The 21697-nt window shown below is 55.5% G+C and overlaps 10 protein-coding genes across 10 annotated transcripts; 4 read left to right on the top strand and 6 right to left on the bottom strand.

Annotated features, from left to right (window-relative positions):
* Nucleotides 1-446: 446 nt before the first annotated feature.
* On the bottom strand, nt 447-2097 carry MFIFM68171_08036 (MPN domain-containing protein; the record flags this gene model as incomplete). The annotated part of the gene is made up of 3 exons (XM_071063456.1): nt 447-630; nt 689-1896; nt 1957-2097. The coding sequence occupies 3 exons, from the start codon at nt 2095-2097 to the stop codon at nt 447-449; spliced, it is 1533 nt and encodes a 510-aa protein (XP_070919557.1).
* A 1016-nt stretch (nt 2098-3113) lies between these two features.
* Nucleotides 3114-3849, top strand: MFIFM68171_08035 (uncharacterized protein; the record flags this gene model as incomplete). Its single annotated transcript, XM_071063455.1, has 2 exons — nt 3114-3162; nt 3224-3849. 2 exons carry the CDS (start codon nt 3114-3116, stop codon nt 3847-3849), a joined length of 675 nt encoding a protein of 224 aa, XP_070919556.1.
* Nucleotides 3850-4096: 247 nt separating this feature from the next.
* Nucleotides 4097-4637, bottom strand: YKE2 (Prefoldin subunit 6; the record flags this gene model as incomplete). The annotated part of the gene is made up of 4 exons (XM_071063454.1): nt 4097-4214; nt 4275-4399; nt 4452-4522; nt 4577-4637. The coding sequence occupies 4 exons, from the start codon at nt 4635-4637 to the stop codon at nt 4097-4099; spliced, it is 375 nt and encodes a 124-aa protein (XP_070919555.1).
* Nucleotides 4638-5201: 564 nt separating this feature from the next.
* On the top strand, nt 5202-6638 carry VPS4 (Vacuolar protein sorting-associated protein 4; the record flags this gene model as incomplete). Its single annotated transcript, XM_071063453.1, has 3 exons — nt 5202-5842; nt 5910-6360; nt 6417-6638. The coding sequence occupies 3 exons, from the start codon at nt 5202-5204 to the stop codon at nt 6636-6638; spliced, it is 1314 nt and encodes a 437-aa protein (XP_070919554.1).
* A 565-nt stretch (nt 6639-7203) lies between these two features.
* nop56 (Nucleolar protein 56) lies at nt 7204-8842 on the bottom strand (the record flags this gene model as incomplete). Its single annotated transcript, XM_071063452.1, has 2 exons — nt 7204-8611; nt 8673-8842. 2 exons carry the CDS (start codon nt 8840-8842, stop codon nt 7204-7206), a joined length of 1578 nt encoding a protein of 525 aa, XP_070919553.1.
* Nucleotides 8843-10088: 1246 nt separating this feature from the next.
* MFIFM68171_08031 (uncharacterized protein) lies at nt 10089-11429 on the top strand (the record flags this gene model as incomplete). Its single annotated transcript, XM_071063451.1, has 1 exon — nt 10089-11429. The coding sequence occupies one exon, from the start codon at nt 10089-10091 to the stop codon at nt 11427-11429; it is 1341 nt and encodes a 446-aa protein (XP_070919552.1).
* Nucleotides 11430-12201: 772 nt separating this feature from the next.
* On the top strand, nt 12202-13234 carry MFIFM68171_08030 (uncharacterized protein; the record flags this gene model as incomplete). Its single annotated transcript, XM_071063450.1, has 3 exons — nt 12202-12257; nt 12309-12571; nt 12621-13234. The coding sequence occupies 3 exons, from the start codon at nt 12202-12204 to the stop codon at nt 13232-13234; spliced, it is 933 nt and encodes a 310-aa protein (XP_070919551.1).
* Nucleotides 13235-13783: 549 nt separating this feature from the next.
* MFIFM68171_08029 (uncharacterized protein) lies at nt 13784-15325 on the bottom strand (the record flags this gene model as incomplete). The annotated part of the gene is made up of 5 exons (XM_071063449.1): nt 13784-13818; nt 13906-14309; nt 14543-14745; nt 14826-14922; nt 14976-15325. 5 exons carry the CDS (start codon nt 15323-15325, stop codon nt 13784-13786), a joined length of 1089 nt encoding a protein of 362 aa, XP_070919550.1.
* A 2083-nt stretch (nt 15326-17408) lies between these two features.
* Nucleotides 17409-18962, bottom strand: MFIFM68171_08028 (uncharacterized protein; the record flags this gene model as incomplete). The annotated part of the gene is made up of 3 exons (XM_071063448.1): nt 17409-18103; nt 18195-18639; nt 18834-18962. The coding sequence occupies 3 exons, from the start codon at nt 18960-18962 to the stop codon at nt 17409-17411; spliced, it is 1269 nt and encodes a 422-aa protein (XP_070919549.1).
* A 938-nt stretch (nt 18963-19900) lies between these two features.
* On the bottom strand, nt 19901-20839 carry MFIFM68171_08027 (uncharacterized protein; the record flags this gene model as incomplete). The annotated part of the gene is made up of 2 exons (XM_071063447.1): nt 19901-20592; nt 20650-20839. The coding sequence occupies 2 exons, from the start codon at nt 20837-20839 to the stop codon at nt 19901-19903; spliced, it is 882 nt and encodes a 293-aa protein (XP_070919548.1).
* Between the last annotated feature and the right edge of the window lie 858 nt (nt 20840-21697).

The following is a 21697-nucleotide window of genomic DNA, read 5'->3' as shown; positions in this document are numbered from 1 at the left end:
TCATTTGTGTTCGAGTAATTGTCGTACATTTAGGAGCTGTGTAATGGTCGAACTGGTTAGACGGAGGATTCCTTCTGCGAGCGAGACGTTAACGAGAGGACGTGTTTACTGGCGATGGAGGCGTGATGAGGCATCGAGACGTGGGACAGCGATATGGAAAATGGGACTGGAGCCACTGGCTGGAACGGGTACATAGCATCGGTATCTCCTGACTCAGCTAATTATTGTGTATTGCGAACTAGACGAGCCGGCCTCTAATTCCCTTCGCGCACTGAATCGAAAATGTGCAAGGTCTACAGTACGAATCTCGACGCTAGTACTCTATAACGAAGCAAAACAACGATGAATTCACATTCCTAATCCCTATGCCCCCATTCCGAACTAACCAGGACGCCATCGCTATGCCACCGTTTTCTTGAGTGGCCCTTAATCTCTAAACGTTAAGCCTACCTCCCAGCTTTGTGCCCCGGCCGCAGATCACAGACATCAAACTCTAGCTTATCCGACTCATAAACGTGGTCAGCTCGCACATAAAGGTTATCTATCGAGTGCTCGTGGAAGAATCCCGGGTTCTGACAATTCTGAATATGGGGTAGACCGGGGGGGTTTGTAAGGCGGAAGATGCCCCATCTGTTAGACCGAGATTAGCGCTCGTGGCACGGTTAGTTGGGTATATTACGAGGCTTACGAAGGCTCATGACGCGGCGCGCACACAATGGCGATGCTCTCCGGCCGCATCATCTGGGTCGGGGCGTGCGTGTGGAGATCGCGCGAGCTCATGAAGCACGTCTGCGTCGGGTGGGTGTGGATCCAACCAATGAGCTCCAGGCCCTTGTCTATGCACAACTGGTTGAAGGACTCCTCGTTCTTTGTCTCGCACGTGTCTGGCGTCCCTACCTGGTCGGGGATCACCAAGTGCGTGATGAAGAGAGCGTTTCTAACCGACGTGCCGCAGAGCTGCCCGAGCATCTCGATTCCCTTTGCCGTGTGGTCCGCCGCGATTTGCACGAATCTGTCGCGCAGCCCGCGGGGCAAAAAGATAGACCTGAGCGCTTGGCCGTTTTCGAGATAGGCACCGGGCCCGAAGATAATACTTCCATCCTTGTTCGGTACCTTTGGGGGCACCGTAGGGGCAGGCTCCACGGGCGTCTCTTTGGGCGGGCGGGGAGGTTTCGGTCTCGGGCTCTCGTCCCGCGTAGGTGGAGAAGCGGATACGGCGAACTCGTAAGGCTCGTATCGGAATATTCCCGGCTTGTTGAAGGAAGGATAATGGTACGTAGATGGTTTTGGCGGCTCACCATAGGCGTCATCATCCTTTATATAGCCCTGAGACAGGTCCATATGACGCCGAGTCTCCTCCATTTTGCGCCGCAGTTCGTCATCATTCATTTGGTGAAGCCGAGACTCACGGCCGGACACCATCTCCCGCTCGGCCGAGTACGTGGGGACCTGCCGCTTGTGTTGCTGGTCTTCCGATGCTTCCATTTCCCGCCTGCGCCGCCGCATTTCCTCCTTTGCCATATCTACTGCCAGGTCTTGGTGATCCTTTGCATCGAGAATATTATAGTTCCAAAAGAGTGATGGGCCGTTGCCCGCATGCTTAGCCGCATGCCTCTCGTAAGGCATGGACGGCGGCCGACGCGCTTCCCTCGCGGCATCCCGTTGGGCGGCTTCACGCTCCAGCCATTTGTCGTAAGTGTATTCGATGTCGGGCCGTAGGCTCTCGAGGATTTCGATGACGCGAGGGATGCGCTTGTGGTGCGGCCTGAGGGCTCTTCTCGCCTCGGGTTCCTTTGCCTCGGGATGCGTGCCGAGATATTCGAGAACAAGAATCGAGTATCGGAAGAGGACTAGATAGGCCTGGGAAATGTTGCCTTCCCGAAAATAACCTATACCCTGTTCGTCCGATCGTTAGACCGCCATCAAGACTGACAGCAGTGGCAGAGCGGGACAGACCTCGTGATAAATGGTCTCGGCGGCCCGAATCCAGTACTTGAGTCCGATCCGCGGGTTCCAATCGAATTCTTTGGCCCTAGAGGTTAATTCTTTGGCACTCATGGGCCTGCTGAACATGGTCGGCATCGTGGTGCTCATCATTGTGACTCTGCATCGACCAGCGACGGCTCCGATCGAAAGCACTGCTTGGAGGCACGCGGCGGATTACCGAGAAATGGGTGCGGTGGTGGTCGCGATCATTGCCAGGACTGTTTTCTGCAACGAATGGCGGTGCATGAATGGCCAATTTTGATGAACTTTTTAACAACAAAGGAACAGTTCGGGTCCCTCTTCCATTTGCGTGGGATTAAGGTAAGGTAGTTGAGAGCCGCACATTGGGGTTGCCTGGCTGCAGGTGTGACCCCGCCATCAACCGCATTGGGGGGGGGGTTTGGTAGGCGCTGCTGCAGCAGTGCGGGGCAGGCTGGCAGCTACAGTAAAACCAGCCGCGCAGCCCAGACGATGCCAGGCAACCTGTGCACGAAACCAACAAAGCCAAGCTCGGTGGCCAAATCCAGGTCGGCAGTTTTCCCTTGCCGCTTGTATACTGTGCTTTCCTTTTTTTCTTTGTCACTGGCTCGCCTGTTCGTCCGTAGCGTTTTCTCAAGAAATGCAGGGGCCTAACAAGGGAGAGGAGTGTGTGGTTTACATTCTTGAGCACTTTCAGTCTGCGACCTACACCTGGTAGGGGCGATTACGTAAGATAGCCCTCCCACGCTCTGAGGCATGAGCTATTGGACGAATGCCATGCCGATGTCAACATTCCCTGCTCCCATGGGCATGGCAATTTCTCGTTCAACCGTCCGACACATTGTGATTTGCTCGCGAAAGGCTTCAATTCGGGAGTTACCGGGATGGATGCAATAAAAATCTCCGCCCCTGTCACGATGTGCCACAAACCGCGCCCTGCCACGACGCTTGGCCGTGTCCCTCAGCCTCTCGGTGTTTTGATCGCGAGGCGGTAAGGCCGAGCAGGGGGGGGCGGCTCGAAACCTTGGCTCGCGTATAACATCATCAAAAGGGGCCTTTCCCGTCTGTGAAATTTTCTAGGTCGTTTGTGCCCATCCGTTTTCCCTCGGAGTTTCCATGCTTCCGCCTTGGAATCCCAGTACTTTACAATGGCTGCTTTTGTCTCCAGCGCCGGCTCTGGAAGCCCTAGTTGTCAAGGTAGAGTACAGTACCCCAAGTGGATTAGTGGCTGTTGATCAGCGTGGTTAACCCCAGCTAGCGAGCATCGAAGCATCCATGGGCTTCCTGAACTTTGACATGGGACGGCTATCCGTTCCGACCGAGACGTCATTGTTTAGCCTTCTCGGCCAATGCTTTGCCAGATTCACGAGCATCTTCAATCTCGAAGACCCCCACGGTATTCTCACCGAGCCGTCTACCCTGGAACGGATCTTGAGTTCCGTCTTCGACACCGCGTCCCGCGCGTTCGTCACGGAAAGGTCTCCGAGGATTCTTGCTGGCCTCGATGACCGCGACAAGTCATGCCTGTATGTACAGGCCGTGGCTGGCATGGTCCTGATCTTCCGGCGTCTGAGCTCAGCAGGCCGTGAGCTCTCGGCCAGCCTGCTCTCGCGTGAGCTCCAGTTATTTGCCGAAAGCGAGCAGCGACAGGCAGTGCTCGAGAAGATCGCGGGTAGTCACCTTCTTAGCTCGTGCTATACTAAGAGCGCCATCGTCGAATTTGTGGTGGAGGTTGTCGAGGGTCGGGAGCTTGGGCATTATGATACCTTACCCCTTAACAAGGCTGGGGAGGATCTTTTGAGCAACAGCGTAACGTGGGTTAGCGACCGACCTTGCAAGAATATGGGGTTGCCCTGGGGTTTCACGATTATGACTATCAACTGAATGTGTTTGAGGGACACCGGCGGCAAATTGTAAAGTAGCGGCATCATCTCCATTCCGGGTACAGCGCGGCGTTGGGGTATCTAAGGTATATAGTCAACTAACGTTTCCACTCTACCACACGAGTCCCTACTCCAACGAACCAACCAGTCCGGAATCCCACTGGATTTCCGAAGGGCTAGTTTAGCAGAAACCCACGATGCCACGCCGGTGGCGTTCCGGAGCAGTGGCTCTCCTCAGTGAATCCGCATCACCCCTTTACTGCCTGCGCTCCCGCGGCCTGTGCGCTGGATTGAGCCTGGATGATTTCGCCCTTCTTCTTTTCGATCTTCCCTTGGGTTTCCTTAATATGTGATTCTAGCCGGGATCTTGGTAGCAAGACGCACAATGTTAGTCTTTTACTAGCCTAGCCCATGTCAAGCACTTACATCTCCTTGTCAATGAACTCGAGCCGCCCGTTCACGGTGGCCTCGGCATCCGACCTCTCCTGCTTGAGCAGAACCGGGCCGATGAGCTTGTAGATAGTCTCACCCTCCTTGAGTTTGCCGAATTCCTGTCCTCAACTCAGCTACCGCATTGGGTTAAGGGATACCAATGGGGCAAACCTTTTGCACGCCAAGATTTTCCTGTTTCTGGGCCTCCAGCTTTTGTCTTGACTGTACAGCTTCTTGAAGATCTACACTATGTAAGCTCATGCCGAAAAGATTGGAAGTATTGTGAGGGGTAGCACCTTGTTGCAGTTTGGTAAACTCCTCGGAGAGGCCTTGCAGTTTGGCCTGAACCTTGTCCATTCTCGCCAAACGAATCTTTACCTCTGAAAAACGTTCAACGATTGGAGTCGCCCGTATAACGATGCCGTGGCTCAGAAAGGAAAATGTTGCCTGGGTTTATCACTTTAGGCAGATGCCGTCATGCTTTGGTTGGGAGAGGTGATGCCCAGCAGTGGAATTTTTGGGAGCCAGGGATACCTCTGTTAGTGTTCAGTGCGGATTATCGCCTAAGGAATTAACAGCTTGGCATCCCCACCCCGCTGTCCCAGAGCCAGTGGCGTCAGCCCCGCGCTGGTACTCCCCCGGTCAACAGCCGCAGCTCCAGAACCAGGAACCTGACGAGTGTGCTGTGGTGAAAATCACCATCCACCAACGTTTCCTGTCCAGCGCGCTCATCGGCAAGCCTAGCCGATATACGACGCGCATCCGAGGGCTCGACCCAGCAACCGCACTCTCGGCCCCTGCCTGGCACACTGACAGAGGTCTGCGGGCTTTTGCCTTGAACCAGTTTTCCCTGCGGCTGCAACTCCAAGCACCAAGCAAACACTCGATACAGCCCTGACCCGACCAGCGCCGCTGTCCACCATGTCAAACACCGACTTTCTCGACCGCGCAATCAAGCAGGTGCGCTTAGCCATCGACGCCGACAATGCGGCACAGTACGAAAAGGCCTACCAGCTCTATTACCAGTCGCTCGAGCTGTTCATGCTGGCGCTCAAATGGGAAAAGAACCCCAAGTCTAAGGAGATGATACGCGCCAAGACTGGCGAGTACATGGACCGAGCCGAGAAGCTCAAGGCACATCTTGCAGACTCGGAAGCGAAGCGCAAGAAGCCCGGGATGGTGGGCGCCAACGGGACATCTACAGGCGGCACGGGCAAGGGAAAAGAGGCCGGCGAAGACGGGCCGGAGCTAGACGAGGATAGCAAGAAGCTCCGCAATGCGCTGGCGGGGGCCATCTTGCAGGAGCGACCTAACATTAGGTGGGACGATGTTGCTGGGCTCGAGGGGGCGAAGGAGGCGCTCAAGGAGGCTGTTCTGCTGCCCATCAAGTTCCCCCACTTGTTCCAGGGCAAGCGGCAGCCATGGAAGGGGATTCTTCTGTACGGCCCGCCGGGGACAGGCAAGAGTTACCTCGCCAAGGCGGTCGCAACCGAGGCGAAGAGCACCTTTTTCAGCGTGAGCAGTTCGGATCTGGTGAGCAAATGGATGGGCGAGAGTGAAAGGTAAGCACAGGAATGCTTCCCTCCGTTCTTCCTCCGTATCATGTGTTGACCTGTCCCTACCCTTCAGGCTCGTCCGTCAGCTTTTTGCCATGGCGCGCGAAAACAAGCCTTCCATCATCTTCATCGACGAGATCGACGCGCTATGCGGGCCTCGTGGGGAGGGCGAGTCTGAAGCGTCACGAAGAATAAAAACCGAGATGCTCGTCCAGATGGACGGCGTAGGCAAGGACACCAAGGGCGTGCTGATCCTCGGCGCGACAAACATTCCCTGGCAGCTCGATGCCGCCATCCGCCGGCGCTTCCAGCGCAGGGTGCACATCAGCCTGCCCGACCTGCCGGCACGGACAACCATGTTCAAGCTCGCCGTCGGCGATACCAACACGGCGCTGAAACCCGAAGACTTCCGCGAGCTAGCCAAAGCGGCCGAAGGGTACTCCGGGTCCGACATCAGCATCGTGGTGCAGGATGCGCTGATGCAGCCCGTGCGCAAGATCCAGCAGGCGACACACTTCAAGCGGGTACGTCATGGCTGTATCCTCATTTACCTTTTGCGGTATGCTGACTTCCCCCACAGGTAATGGTTGACGGCAAGCAGAGGGTCACGCCATGCTCGCCGGGGGATCCCGAAGCAATAGAAATGACGTGGGAAAAAGTGGCCTCGGAGGAGCTGCTGGAGCCGCTGGTTGAGAAGAAGGACTTTATCAGGGCCATCAAAGCTAGCCGGCCGACCGTCTCCGAGTCGGACCTGAAGCGGAACGAGGAATGGACCAAGGAATTCGGCAGCGAGGGCGCATAATTTTCCTACAGTGTGGGGTCTGAAAGGGCAGTTCTGTTCCGCAAAGCTCGTGACTGTACGGCGCGGGCAATTTCTCGAGTTGCCGGGGCAATGGGTTCCACAGAAGTGGGAAGGAAGGGTATCGTTTGGGCAGGCTGGCGTGCGGCGTTTTAGAAAGACACACCGGCTCAGCATCTAGCATAGGTGTATTTTGTGCGTCTGGGAGCGTTATGTCCTCCTGTAGACTGATATCGACATAAACGAATAGGGGCATTTGGCCCTGCTTGCTCCTTCAAGGCGAAAGCGATTCTTGTCGTTTCAGGGTTAGAATCCAGCACTGTGAAGGAGACTGTGGTTCCGACATCACATCAGACAGACGCTCCTTGTTTCCATTTCCTGCCATGGTATGATACATTCCGCTGGAAGTGAGTCGTCTAGACATGCCACCCGATAACTCCAATACCAGAACCCCAACCCGCACGAGAACTCCGGAAAACAAAAGTGAGACCAAGCAAGAGAAAAAAAAAAAAATAAATAAATAAAAAAGGAGGAAACTGAGACCCGTAAGGCGGCAAGCACCGATTCTCTACTCGGCGGCCGCCGACTTTCTCTTCTTTTTCTTCTTTTGCTCACCGTCCCCGTTGACATCGACCATCTCGATATCCTCGCTGCCGATATTCTTCCGTTTCTTGTCCTTTTTCTCCTTCTTCTCCTTCTTTTCTTCTTTGCCTTCCTTCTTCTTCTTCTTATCCTTCTTGTCCTTCTTTTCCTTGGCAGGGGTCGCCGCCGACGCGGCGGCCGGGCGCTCGATCATTTCGGTGTCAATGTCCATGTCGCCTTCGTCGTCTAGGACAGCCTTGATGGCCTTGTCCATCGCCTCCGAGTTCTTCATCGGCTTGGAGCCCGAAGCGTACCACTCAAGCCGTTGCTCCAGCTGCTCACGCATGACCTCACCGAAGCGCCGCGTCGGGTGTTCTGAGAAGTTGTCGATGCGGCTGGCAATGGAGCACTTGTTGGCCAAGTACCGCGAGATGCGGCCCTTGACCTTGGGCCCGGCCCGGCCGATGAAGGAGCTCTGGTAGAGGAGACCGTACTTCGGGGTCGCGCCCTTTGTCTTCAGAGCGCGGAAGAGAGCCTTCTCAGCGCCGAGGATCTGGAGCGTCGAGGCGGGGTACTTGGCGAGATTGGTCAGGGAACCTGCGTGTGAGATCAGGCGTGCCGCGACCGGTGTGCCCAGGAGAACCTGGAGGTTGGGGGCGACGTCACCCATCTTCTTGTCGAGGGATTCCGCGAGGATGCGTCGGTAGTCGGCCATCTTGGAGACGTTGGAGGCAAGGTCCTTGACCATGTTGAGATCGGTCTCGCTGATATCCTGCCCCATGGAGACCTTGGCGGCTTGGACGATAGCCTCGGCCTTGTCCTGGTCTTGGTTGAGAACGTTGGCGAGGTCATCGACGCTCTCGTTGGTCAGAGTCTTCTTGTCACCGATCGCCAAGACGATCTTGGCGTAGGTTCCGTTGTCGGATACGATGCGGATGAGCTCCGGGAAGTGCCAGCCGTACCATTCCCTCACGCGCATCGCGCCCTGGTTGATGCCCTTATCCAGTGCGTCGAGGGTCGCAATACCCTGGATAATGTGGTTGTCATTCTTGTGCACGCTGAACTTGACCTTGGCACGAGAGTAGGCGTGGCCGAGACCGAGCTGAGCACGGTTGATGTCTCCCTCCTGCAGACCCTTGAGCAGTTTGTTGGCGTGAAGACGGATGCCGCGCAGGAGCGCCGCAACCACCTCGGAAGTGTCGGCCGCTTCGCACTGGACGCCGGGGAACGTGCTGCTGATCTCGCCCGCTAATCTCTTGTCGACCACGCCCAGTACGATCTTGCTCTTCTTTCCGCTAGTCTGCGGCAGGTTGAGTTCGAGCGTGTTCTTGAGATGCTCAGGCATGATACCCTCGGAGACGAGGTTGATCGCCTCCAAGCCGTGCGCGGCAGAGCTGAACCCCGTCAGTTAGCATGGACGGCCCGATGCGGAAATAGTGTGGGAAGACCACTCACGTCCACGGGTTAAAGCTGCGCAGTTGGACCATCTTGCCAAACTTGTCGAGGCTCTTCATCGCGTCCTTGACCTCGGGCAGTTCCAAGCCGACCGTATCGGCCTGGTGAACCACCTCGAAGAGCGAGAAGCCGACGGCGCTCTCGAAGAGCAGGTAGTTGACCGCCACCATCTTGACCGACTGCGAGTCCGGGATACTAGGAAGGGCGAGTGGCTGTGACTATGCTGGTGGTGTCGGGTCTGCCTCCAATACCGCGGGGGGTCGTCAATGGGCAAGCTTCAAATATTTCTCTGTTTTTCTCTCTTTTTTTTTATCTTCCTCTTTTTCCTCGGCGAAAGTTTTCAAAATTTTGCGGCAAGCTTGCGCACGAGCCATGTGGGGTGGTTCTCACTGCTCGGCTTGTGCCCGGTGTCGTTTTGGCATTCCACCTGCCAGCAGCTGCCAGTCCAGATCACTTCCAGACCTTTGGAACCGGCCAGATTTGTCTTCCCCATAGCCATCCCATCCAGGGCAGCCTGCTCCTGGACCGGACCCCGCGGTCCGTTGTCTCAGCCCTACAACCTCCATGTCCCGATCCACCAACCACGGTCTCGATTGTCGTGTGCACTCAATTGGCTACCACACCCGGTTATCGGCAACCGACGAAATGTCCTTCGGCATGCCCGGTTGCGCATTCCTGGGCTCCTTCCCCAACGGGGATGTCTCGATCGTGTCTCGTTGATCGAGCCACAACCGGCGGCAGGTGCTGCAGGAGTGTCTCGGCACGCTGACGGTAGGATGCGATCCTTCCCGGCGCTTCAGGAAGAGTCGGGTGCGGGCGAAGATTCACGCCCACGCCACCCAAGATGTTGGACTCGAGTCTGGGCGGAGGCAACCAGCAACGCAATTCTAATTGGAGCTTACACATGGAGCACAGTGCTCTGCCAATCAGCAACTCCCGCAGGCTCGAAACATCATCCAGCGCTTCGGCGCTTTTCTGGTCTGTTCTTGTCAGCCGTGCCCTGATAGGCAAAGCCCAATTTCACCCCCCTAAAAAGTTATGCGCAGCTGCGATGAGCGAGTCCTCACCGATTTTCTAACAGCCTTGCGCTAGCCATTACTTCTCCAAATGCCCTTTAACAAGCTCGGGCACTAGCGCGTAATAGCTGCATTGAAGCCTACGGATCCGAGTCGTTAGAGTACGGCATCTGCTGTAACACAAGACTGCCTGCTTCGCCGTCTCGTCCAAAATATCCACGTACCTACGTTGGTTTCGCTTGCTTAACACACCCGTCGTCCATCATGCTTTTCCCCCTCCCCAGGGTCCTGTAGTTTTCGTTTCCTATTGAACTGTAAGGTTGGTCTACAGCTCGTGCTCAGCTGTCCGCATCAAGATCTCCATCCTAACTTTGACAGGTCTGATCCGACTCTATTTACCATGAGTTCAGAACGTTCCCAGCGCGAGCCGGGTGTCCCAGAAAATGCGGACGAGATAAGCACAGCCGCCGGTGCCATAGAGGTAGGGCCCGTCGTCCGTGGGCCTGCCCATCGGCCTCCCCTGAGCCTGCCTGGAGTCATCAAAGACGGCATCATCGCTGCAGTCCAGGGAGAAGCCGTTAGGGAAGACCCTGTCGTCCGGGACTCGTGGTTATCGTTTGCGTCAACGGCTGCCAGCAGAGACTCGGTGGCTCCTAGCATATTCTCCATCAGGGCATCAACCGCGTCTGCTTCGACGCGGTACTCACTGCGTCAGTCGTCGATCGAATCTCCCATTTCGGCTACGAGTCCCTTGTACGAAGAGCATCGCAAGGATAGCATATCCCACGGCTGTCGCTACTGCTGCACCGTTTGTGACGAGTCCTTTGATTCCAAGACGGAATGGAAACGACACGAGCTGGAGGCGCATGATCAGCGAGAATGTTACGTGTGCACCAGCTGCTCGGCTGTCTTTACGCGGGCATTTCTTCTCGCCGAGCACTGCGAGCGAGACCACGGTCTCAAGCCAGCGATTGACATGACCGAGGCCGCCCAGTATTCCACCATTCGAAGCGCTTGGGGCTGTGGGTTCTGTGTCGCATTCATCCCTTCACGAGACGACTACATGGAACATGTCGGCAGACACTACGACGAGGGCAAGGAGAAAGCCGAATGGCAGCACACCCGCGTCATTGAGGGGTTGCTCCGCCAGCCGAAGGTTAAGACGGCTTGGGCCGCACTCATCGCCAGGGAGGAACATGCGCGAGGCGCAAAGCTGCGCTTCCTTTGGGACGCAAGCACCACCGGGCGATCCATTGATATCGAAGGGCGCCGTTCTCTGCAAGACGTACTAGAGTTCTTTGCAACTGGGACAACCGAGCCACACGAAGCCGCAGAAATGGCCTACAAGAGTGCCCAAGTTCGGCTTGAGAGAAACGTGAGCGACTTAGTCAACAGGGTTTACCTGCGGGCCTCGGAGACTAAGCCGGACCGATCTTCCCCTACTCCGGATGAAACTATATCAGAATCCCCCCCAACTTTCCCGGGTGCGGTATACGACGTGGTCCCGCCGCTGTCGCGTCTGCCTGCTCCTCTGCGGCCGGCAACCGTTCCGCCAGAGTCTTCAGACAGGCCGTTATCCTCATCCACGCCAACATTCCAAGCCCTTGCCAGAGCTCAAGGACGACCAACTGGTGCACAGTTGCCCCAAGGTGCGGCTGCCCTGTTCGTGGGATGTGCCTCGACTAACAGCATAAGTAGTACCTGTCAGCTTGAAACCAACGGAGACGATGGCCCCCGCTAGTTCGCTCAAGTTCACGAAGCAGACCCCCCTCCGCCGTATTGACAGTGCCCGGAACCTTGGAGCCCCTAGCAATATCTTACCAAGGAGGGGGGTTGACGCCCAGAACGAAACAGTCGGTCCACGAGCGCCCTTATCTCTCCGTTCGCTCCATGCCCCCCCAATCTCGGTTCAAGACCTAGCGGACACGCCGCTCCTAGGAGCGTCAGTGGGCTCCTCTCCCACCAGCAACAACGTAAAGTCTCTACCAATTACCAAGGTAGCCACACCGTGCTCTGTCAGAACCCACGCTAGCTCTAGCACGCTATCGACGCACACGCGCGAAGGATCGCAAGGGTCTGACGAGAGTATGGGTGACCTTGTGTCAGATGATAGCCTTTCAGAGTCAGATTCCTGGCTAGAGTTCGATGGAAAATCCGCGGCATCGAGGCATTGGAAGTGTTCTTTTCAGCAGACCATTAATCGAGGCATGGCGCAGCTTTGGACTCGGTACAACGAAAATTGGGATGCTTTGATAAAGCAATGCGTTGGGGAAAGAAGTCGCGATTCCTCACAACGTCGGGAAGCTCCTAGCCGATCGCGGAAGGGCGCATCGTCGCGTCAGGCTCCCGGAAAGGGACTCGGTCCACCCACCCGCCCACTCAAAGACCATGACGAAGACGATGGCGACGACTCCGGCGGGCATCATCCACCGTCCTCCCAATCAAAGCAAAGTCCAGGGTCAAGTAAGAACTTTGCATGCCCTTTCCGGAAACACGACCCGAACACTTACAACATGCACGATCACGAGGTGTGCGCGATACGATCATGGCCGACAATTTCTAGGCTGAAGTACGTGGCGAAGACATGCTAGCGGAACAGACGCTAACAAGCAGCAAACAGGGAACACCTTTACCGCAGGCATTACAAGATACACTGCCAGCGATGCAAACAGACTTTCAACGATGCAAGGGAGCTTACCGATCACGAGATGTCGGCCCTGGGATGCGAGGTTATCGACATTGACCCCCCTGGGGACATCACCACCTACCAGGAGAAACAGCTGAAATCGAGGAAGCACGGCGCCCGCCGGCAAACGGAAGAGGAAAAATGGGCGGATATCTACCGACTTCTCTTCCCCGATGAAGAACAGATCCCATCGCCTTGTAAGTGCGAGATCACATAATGAGGGCTGGGTCGCTGATATGAGGCCAGATCCCGAAGTCGCGGAGGACTTTGGGCCCATATCGTCCGAGTCCCGTGTCTGTCTCGATTTCCAGCACTTCCTGCTAGCGGAAATGCCGCGTCTCTTCACCCAGACGGCCGAGGAGCACGCAGGAAGGCACATCCAGGCTCATGAGGGCTTAACGATGGAGAGTATCCCTAGAATCATCGAGGACTCGCTTCAAAAAGCATTCCGGACCTGGGAGGCGAGGAGGAGTAGCAGCGTATCCACAAGGGAGGCTTCAATTGCCTCGATGAGCTTCCGCCAGGACGCGCCACCTTCTCGTACCTACACCTATGGGCAGCCCCAGCCCACCAGCTATTTGACCACACAAGCCCAAGCGGGAATGGATCACGGTTTCGCCCATTCCGACTTTGGCAGCAGCGCGCCGTTCACACCCGACGCGCCTCAAGCATCCCAAAGTGGCGGTATCGGATTGGACGCAGCTAGCTTCTTCACATCTGCGCCTCCCACCAACTACTACGCATTTGCTTCCCAATACCCCAGAGGAACTTGGGAAGCCGGCCTGGCCCCCCTCAGCGACGGCGCATTGCCGGGGGATCCCAACCTGGAAGGCCACTTCCAGGGCTATCAGCACCATTAGCGGCCGCGGTTTTGATGCTGCTCTCCAGCGGATAGGACACAGATATCTCGACAGAAGCTTCGCTTGGTCACTAGGGGTCGCAGCGACGGATAGGACGTGGACACTCGACGAAAACCTCACCCGACCGCTGGGAGTCGCAGCGGTTTGACGCAGCGGTTTGACGCAGCTCGCCTCTTGGCCATCGCCAAAATCTATCACATAGAGTACTAGCCCTTCACAGGCCCTCAAGTCACTCGCAAGACCACGACTTGTGAATGCTCTCTTACAGCCATGCTATAGAATATCCAAACTGTATCGATTGCAATGAAATGATAGCAATAACCACCTCCTGTAACTTGATCAACCGAGAAGTGAATTGAACGCGGCCACCAAATGCCGAACCTTGCAGCAGTCGGAACCGGATTTTCTTGCCACTGATTCTCCGTTCTGATGGGGTTCTTTGGCTTCAAGTTCATGCGATGTTTCTTTAAACGAGCGTGTCCACACAAGTATTACACTTTGTCTACTACTACTACCTCCCGGAGCATCTGTGCTCGTCCCCTTGATTCTTTACGAGTCCTCAACACCAGGGAGCTTGTCGAGCCCTGTACAGTCATCCAAGCGTCAGCTCATCTCCTCATCCACGACAAGGGGTGGAGAGGGGGAAAGGAAATCTGGGGAATGCTACTCACACTTATCGTAGTCCTCCCGCGTGGTCTGCTTGACGGCGCAGCGCTTGGCGACGTCGATGCTCTGGGTGCGCAGGTTGGCGCACTGGGCGCCGAAGCAGCCGGCCGTGTCCATGGCGCGCTGCAGCGTGTCGTCCTTCCAGCCAAAGACGTAGTCGCCGTGCTGGCCGAGGCCGGTCGAGTCGCCGGTGCTGAGCACGAACGGCTGGGACCCGTCGGCGGGCCACTCGGCGCGGTTGTTGAACTTGGTCGTGTCCCAGACCACCTCGTACATAAGCTGCGGGATGCGCACCGGGTGCGACGCCGGGCAGTTGCCGCCCAGTTGGAGGAAGGTCGCGGGCCCGCTCACCGGGTACGCCACGTGGTCCTGGTGGTTGGGCGTGTCGAGGTTCTTGCCGTCCCAGCAGCTGTTTGTTTTGGTTTCAAGATGGGTTAGCTTGGGTTTGGTTGGCAGGCCTTCTTTCCTCCTTCTTCCTTTCTTTCTTTCTCTCCTTCTCTCTCTCTCTCTCTCTCTCTCTCTCTCTCTCTCTCTCTCTCTCTCTCTCTCTCTCTCTCTCTCTCTCTCTCTCTCTCTGTTTCTCTCTCTCTCTTTTTTTCTTTTTGTAGGGGAGAGGCTTAGGGGAGGGAAGGGGAAACATACGTAGGGAAGTGAATGTTGGAGCGGATGCCGCCCGGGCAGGGGGCTTGAGGCAGCCTCTCACTGTCGACACGGTCGTCAGCGCAAGGCGCACCAGTGTCGCCGCCAAAGTTGGGGCCGGTGTAGCAGCGGTAGCAGTTTTGCCGGCGGAGGGACTGGTCCGGGCGGGAGCGCATGTTGGGATCGCCGACAAGCATGCGGAAGCCCTGGCGGGAGATTGGTCAGTATGTTACTCTACATATCCAAAAACCCGGGAAGTGTTGGGGGGTCTGGAGGTGTAACTTACGGGCTTGAAAGCAGTAATTCTGCCGGGATCGGCAGAGACGTAGTAGACGAGAATACCACCGTCTGTTTGGGTGCTGAACCTATCGTTGAATTGCAGGCTGCAGAACAGTGAGCACGTCATATCCCTCGAACATGCCCCGACGAGACATACGCAGCGCCGCCTTGCGGAACCCGCTTATAGCTGCCGTTGCGGGCCTTGAAGTACAGGTTTGCGGTCCAGTAGTTGGAGAAGTCGTCGGCGAAGGCGCACGTCGTGCAGTCGGCGTACTTGGAGACGTCGTCGGTAGGCATGGTCACGTTGAAGGCGTTGCCGCCGACAATCTGGTGGATGTGCGGTGACGGGATCTGGCCCGGGTTGACGAGGGGGTCTATCCGGTCAATGACAACCTGTGCGCAACCGAACCGCAGCATAGTCGTGCGGCCGAATCCGCCGAACTGGGGATTTGGCGAGGGCGCCGCCTCGGCGAGCGCCGACAAGGCGAGGAGAGCCGTCCACAGCATTGTGGGCCGTTGTACTGACTAGCAGCTAGGAAGATCGGCAGCCTCGCAGGGGGGAAGACGTTCGGACAGAGTATGCGCCAAGTGGCCAAGGGGCTGAAAGACAAGACGACAAGAAACGGCTGGTAGTGGAGCCTGGCGAGGCGATCGCGGAGGTCAGCTCAGTCTGGTTTATAAGTACTGGGAGGGGAATGTTGGGCTGCACGAGACGGCCCAAGAAAATGTCCCTCCCTTTTCGGAACTGCCGTCATGCCACGGACATTTGAAATGCCGAGCTCATGGGGACAATGGGTGGTATATTGGTCAATATCCAAATAGATTCCGACGCTATACGTTGGGACCTATCGGAGTCATTGCGCGAGGCGGGCGGACTTGATTGGGCTTTGGTGGGGTAAATAAATAAACTGGCAGGGTGATATGGGCGTCTCGACGGCAAATTCCCACTTGGCGAGTAGGAAACGCTGCTGCGACGTCACCGGGGGTGGCGGCCTTGAGCAGGCTAAGAGTGCGGCAGATTTCCAATAGGGCGGGCGCCAGAAAAATAAAGAGAGCGCCTAGGCACGGGAAAAGCGAGCTGCCAAATTTGGCCTTCGAAAGGGGCCGAAGGCGACATATCCGGGGGACAGCCGTGTTATGCGCCGCGTGCTATAGACAAAGCCATGTGGTCTGGACACCCACTCAGGGTTGGGCACCGCCACTGGCAGGATGCGATTCATCCCATGTTTCCGGTCAAAGTAGGATGTTTGGGTATGAATGTAGGTGTGGGCGAAGGGCCCAACGAGTGCTCGACCCGGTTATCGAGTTCCAGCAGCCCCTGCTACCTCGTGGCTAGGTTGAGTTTACGCAGTGTCACGTCACGTTCCGCTGTCGCTGAGGGAAGGAAAGCGAGCGACCGGAGAGACGTGAGTGGTCAAGAGGCTAGATGTATTGCCCGGCCGCTTGGAGAGGGAGTGCCGATGGCCAGGGGTGGGTAGAAAGTGTGCGGACAATGTATTTGTCACGCCTACTAGATGAGTAGAGGCGGGCGAAAGGATCATTATCTAAATTACCTTCTTGACTTAATGTACATCCCTCATAGTAATGGGCCCGAATTTCGTCGGCTTCTAGAATATTCCGTCTGTCTTCGTCATTTTTAACGCCTTTGCGGTTAGGGTGCCGTAATGTATACAACGACTATCCGCTCAGCCCCGCGACCTGGCGACAGCAATGACGATCCAGTATTGGAGTAAGCGGCAGTTGTGTGCAAATTCTCCTTTCTTCAAGGTGTGGAGCGTGAACAATGTTTTTGCTATGCGCCCAAAACAGCGAATATCCCTGATCCTCCCTTGCCTTTAAACCTACTAATTACCTTACCCAATGTCGGTCTAAAGACAACAGCTTCCTGTCCTTATCAGAATAAGTAGAGCCCGTCCAGTTAACTTGATAATCCCACCATTCAATCCAGTGTTTTTGCATCACATCTCGATCGGGGGCGACTTAGTCTGATGCCCTTTTAATTTATTCGGCACCTTGCCTACGGAAACTTGGCGAGCGGGCTGGGATCCATCCCAGTGATGCTGGGTCTTGCGACACAGCGCATAGCGGCCTCCAGATAAGGTCTTGGCTAGTAGACCTTGTGCTGGCGAGTTGAACACATCTTGAATTGAAGCAAATAGGTGATTTTCTCCCGGTCTCGGGCATGCATATCCATGCGATAACTATATGAAGGTAGGGGCTGTTTAAGCAGGCAATGGAAAGTAGTGCCTGAGAGGTCCGACGAGACCGGAGGAGAGGAACAATGTAGCTTTTGACGAAGTTCTTAATTTAGCAGACCACCACAGGTACACATTGTCCCTTGGCCGCGTCGCCGCGGTCGGCGATTCGCTCATTCCACATGAATTCACCCGCGGTCTGAGCACCAGGTCCATCAACTACTGCCCTCAACTAATAATACGCATCGTCACACATTTATCCAGCTCGATCCTTCTCATCAAGATCAGCAAAGCCGCGGCGTCCTCGTTGATAGTATCGTAACCAACACCATGCAAAATCCGAACAGGGAGTTCGCTAGCGTCGATAACGCGAAGCGTAGTAAGGGCAACTAGCACTACCCGTGGCTTGAACTAGACTGAACCGCGTTTCCCCTTGCCACCTCCGCAACCGGCCACTCGATCCAGGATTTATGTTCGTAGTCGACCAACCTCTGAATCTCGCCCATCAGGTGATCGGCCCAGCCCGCCAGCCACCAATGGAACTCGAGCCTCTTCAGCAGCGCGCAGAAGTGCGCGAAGACGGCCAGAGCCTCCTGGGTGGGGACCCTGAGCAGCGGGACGAAGTCGTCAATCACCGTGTAGACCCAGATAAACACATCCGACACCTCCATCGACTTATGCTCGACGGCCGTGCGCGACAGGTCGAACTGCACGCGCAGCTCGCTCACGGCGGCGAGGTACACCCTCAGCTCGTCGGGTCGGTCGGGGCCGACGGTGCTCTCCAGCAGGCGCTGCAGGTTGTCTAGCGCCGTTTGCTCGGGGGACGGGGCCAGGGTTGCAGGGCGGATTGCGCTCCACCGCTCGGCGTATACCTGGAGCATCTGGTTGATGGATATGTCATCGTTACTGCCGTTATCGCTGTTCTTGCTGTTGCTTGGCGAGGGCCAAGAGAATGCGCCGGCGTCAGCGAGGAGCGGGATGAGGGCTTTGGTGCCGCGAAAGAGGGAAACCCAGTTGGGGACGAACGGGGTTCCAAAGAGGAGAAGGCTGTTGCTGCCGTCTCCTGGGGACGGAAGTGGGCTACCGAGGACTGTGTGGTGAAAAAATGAAACGTTGTATGGTTAGTAGGACAGACGGATGAGGGAGTTTGGAGGGTGTTGTTGTGGGGGGTGGGGACGGACCGAAATATATGGTGAGAGACGAAAAGAGGAAGAGATTAACCGCCTCGTCATCATGCAAAGTGGTCGAATTAGACATGAGGGACATGGCTGATTGCAGGGCAGTTTGGTGATATGAATACGCGGTAGAGAGATAGGATTCCCTGCTCTCGGGATCGGCTCTCCTAGCGCGGTGTAGGGCTGATACAGCGAGAAGGGTTTTGAGGAGGTAATCGCTGCGGAGAGCCAGCCGGACAACAAGATGCTGCCATATAGGGTGGAGTGAGGCATTGCAGGTGAAGTCGGCGTAGACAACGGTCGAATAGTAGTGCATGAGTTCGAGGTCCAGGAGGTGTGAGGAGTCTGAGGATGGGGTCGGGGGTTTACTGTCGACCAAGCGGCCGGGGGGGTACTCGCAGGGGAGGGCGGATTTTTCGCATCTTTTGCATCGCGGGTGTTGCTCGTCGCACTGTTGGCCGCGAGTCAATACAAGGACAATGGAAGTGTGCAGGTAAGGCAAGCCAGGGTAAGGTAGTTGCCACTTGACCAATTCCAGTTGCCGTTGTGCCAATCCAAAGTCCGAACCGCACGCTTATCGTGCCCGACATTATCCACCAACATGGAGGGAAAGTGTCATGATGCATATAAAGTGTGAATACTTGCCTTGAGCTTCCTCCTCTTGCAAGGTAAGCAGCCTGTCTTGGACTTTGGCCGAGTCCGCGCATTTACAACTTGCGCGTCACGATCCGCTGCGACGAGCGGAGATTGATGGGAATGCGGGCGGTCCGGCATGGCAACCTCACGTAGGCACCACTACGGCATGAGCTACGACAGGGTGATGGGGACGATGGGGCCGATGGGAATGAAGCATTTCTCAATGTCTTGGAGACCGCCGCGTAAGCGCCTGGCTTGCAACTCAGGGGCTGAGCCTCAAAGCAAGGGCTGAATCGGGGATGCGAGCCAACGGAGTCCAGAATTTTGACACTGGCAGTGCCAGAATTTTTATCGGCGCTTTCTTTACACTGTGTGAGCTCATCATGCCAGGTACCCGCCCCTGCTACGAAAGCATCAAATACTACTCAAATATGTTCAGTCACCGCCCATTTTTGTACAGAGGCCAACACCTAAAAGTCCAACAGGTTATCTCACTAATACCATGATGTAAAAAGGATATAATCCCGTATTGGCGATTTGACCCGATATTGCTCCTGGGGCCTTGTCAAGATCGGCTCAGCAAAGAGGTATGTGCCTTTTTTTTAATTCATTTTTTTTATTGTTATTATTATCATAAATCTAAGTATTTGATGGTTTTTATTATTGGAAATTTTCTGCCATTTGGCATATCAATTACCTTCGGCTACCCATGTTGCCCATGTTTCTTAGCTCGCATCTTCTGATAGGATTCCCGGTCAAGGATTCTGGTAACGGTTACCCAAAAGTGAAAGGGAATCACATATGAAGGGAGTGCCCATGAGACAAGTAGAATATTTAGTGTTGAAGTAAAGGCATGATTCTTACTCTTTCCTCGACCTCCAGATCTTGACGTGCGCTGTGATGAGTAATGTAGGAATTCCAGCGCTACGTACCTATCTAATGTCTGCCCAACCATATCTTGGTCATTGTTCTATCGTCTATACATGGTAAATCCCTTAACGGCTGAAGGTACTGGCTAACTGCGCCACAGGGAGATTCTATCGTCTATAACACTATGCCGGGCGACTCGCCATTGCTCATGACCTTGACAACTCATCCATCAAGGCGCCATCGACCGAACCCAATTCTTCTCTGCCCTTAACGCTAGATACCGATTCCAAATCATTCACGTACCAAACCAAGAAGATTGCCATAACAATGGCCATCAAAAGAGTGTCAAAAATATAGAGAAAGACTTCGTGCGAGATCAGATAGCCGCCGTTTCCCTGCAGGTACTCGACAACTCGGAAGATGCTTCGCACCAATATGAGGGCACTTGTCGAGTACAAGACCCACAAATGCCGTCTCCAAGGAATCCCGCCGTCGGTGGTGGCTCGTGTCGGCTCTTGGAGGATGCGGCGGTGGAAGAGGATGCTGGTGAGAACGAAGAAGCCAAAGATGGCGATCTGAATGAACAGGCCAACAATGATGACTTTTTCGCCGATATCGTACATCTCAAGTGTACCGGCTGCTTGAATACCGCCGCCGCCGGCCTGTAGTGTGAAGGAGACCACGTCCCCCGTGACGAAGATCTTGGTAACCCATCGGATGGGGATGAGCGAGAGGTGATCGGCACGGAGGGTACGGATCAAACGGCCGAGGATCATGTATATGGAGGCGGCATACAGGGCCGGGGCGACGAGAATGAAGATTGCCTGGGTGATGAAGCCGCCAAGGGCGTAGCGGTCGAAGTGGGAAGAGATGCGGCCGCTGTACCCGATGGTTTGGACTTGAAAGGGGGTGTATCAGTTCCAGGTCAGGCCGTGGCAGAGACTCAACAACTCACAGACACCGCCAACGGTAAAGGCAGTGAAATAAAAGGCCTTGTATCGGAATACACGCCAGCAATGGAGCAGGGTCAGGATGGCAAATACCACTACGCCCACGACCGCGGCGGCAAGTGACGGTTCGTAGCGATAGAGCTGGAAGTCAAACTCAGCGGGGACCGCTTGAGTGCCGTTACTCTGGTTCGCCATCCAGAAGTGTTGCTAGCGGCTAAGCTAAGGTATTTCGGAATAGGGAGGAGTATTTCGAATGTTCGATCGGGCTCGATACAGCACCTGGCACAGAAATCCGAGGAATTGGGAAGAAAAAGAGAAGCAATGTACAGAATAGGAGACTCTCAAGCTGCCCCACACACTCCAGCCGGCTGGACGACTCGTCTTCTTATACCCTTATTCTCTTCCATGGCATCGTGGGGCACAACAGGTCGCAACGCACGGGCCAGCTCGGGTTTCTCGGGTCCCTCTGGTTTTCCCCCTTCCGTCAAAGAGGCAGTGGGGCAAGCCACAAGATAAGACCCAATAAGACTCGGAGAACGTCGCGTAAACCAGGTACTTTGCTTACGCGGCTCGGCGCTCAAGCAAATTTCCTCATCTTTTCAGAATCGGTACCTCGTACACAACCGTAATAATTATTAGTCTTGGGTGTACTACTAGCCTGCAAGGGAGCAAGGACCTGAGTCAATACTAACTGCGCCTCCTGAGCTTGCGCCCCTGAGCGTGCTCAGGACAGCAGATGCAGTCCCTTCCGTGGTCACAGCTGGCTGCGGTTCGCTTTCCAAAAAGATCGACTCGTAAGTAATTATTTGGCAAAAGAAGACACTCAAGAGAGGAGTCGTACGGCATATGGTTCCTAAAAATGGAGCGGCGAACGAGTTTCATAAAACTATACAGGTCCCAACGGTATAAGGTAGTTATCCACCGAATGGTTGCACGCAGGAACCACCGCGCTCGTTAGACGCGTCGCGACCTCGCCCCTGCCTCTTGTCCCACTACCACGAAGCCCCGTGGAAATTTTAAAGGGGGGTGGGGGGTGGGGGGTTGGGGAATAGG

Source organism: Madurella fahalii, assembly GCF_045866475.1.
Source record: "Madurella fahalii IFM 68171 DNA, scaffold_4, whole genome shotgun sequence".
NCBI lineage: Eukaryota > Fungi > Ascomycota > Sordariomycetes > Sordariales > Madurella > Madurella fahalii.
Note: the sequence above shows the minus strand (reverse complement) of the source record. Positions and strands in the feature narration are given on the sequence as shown.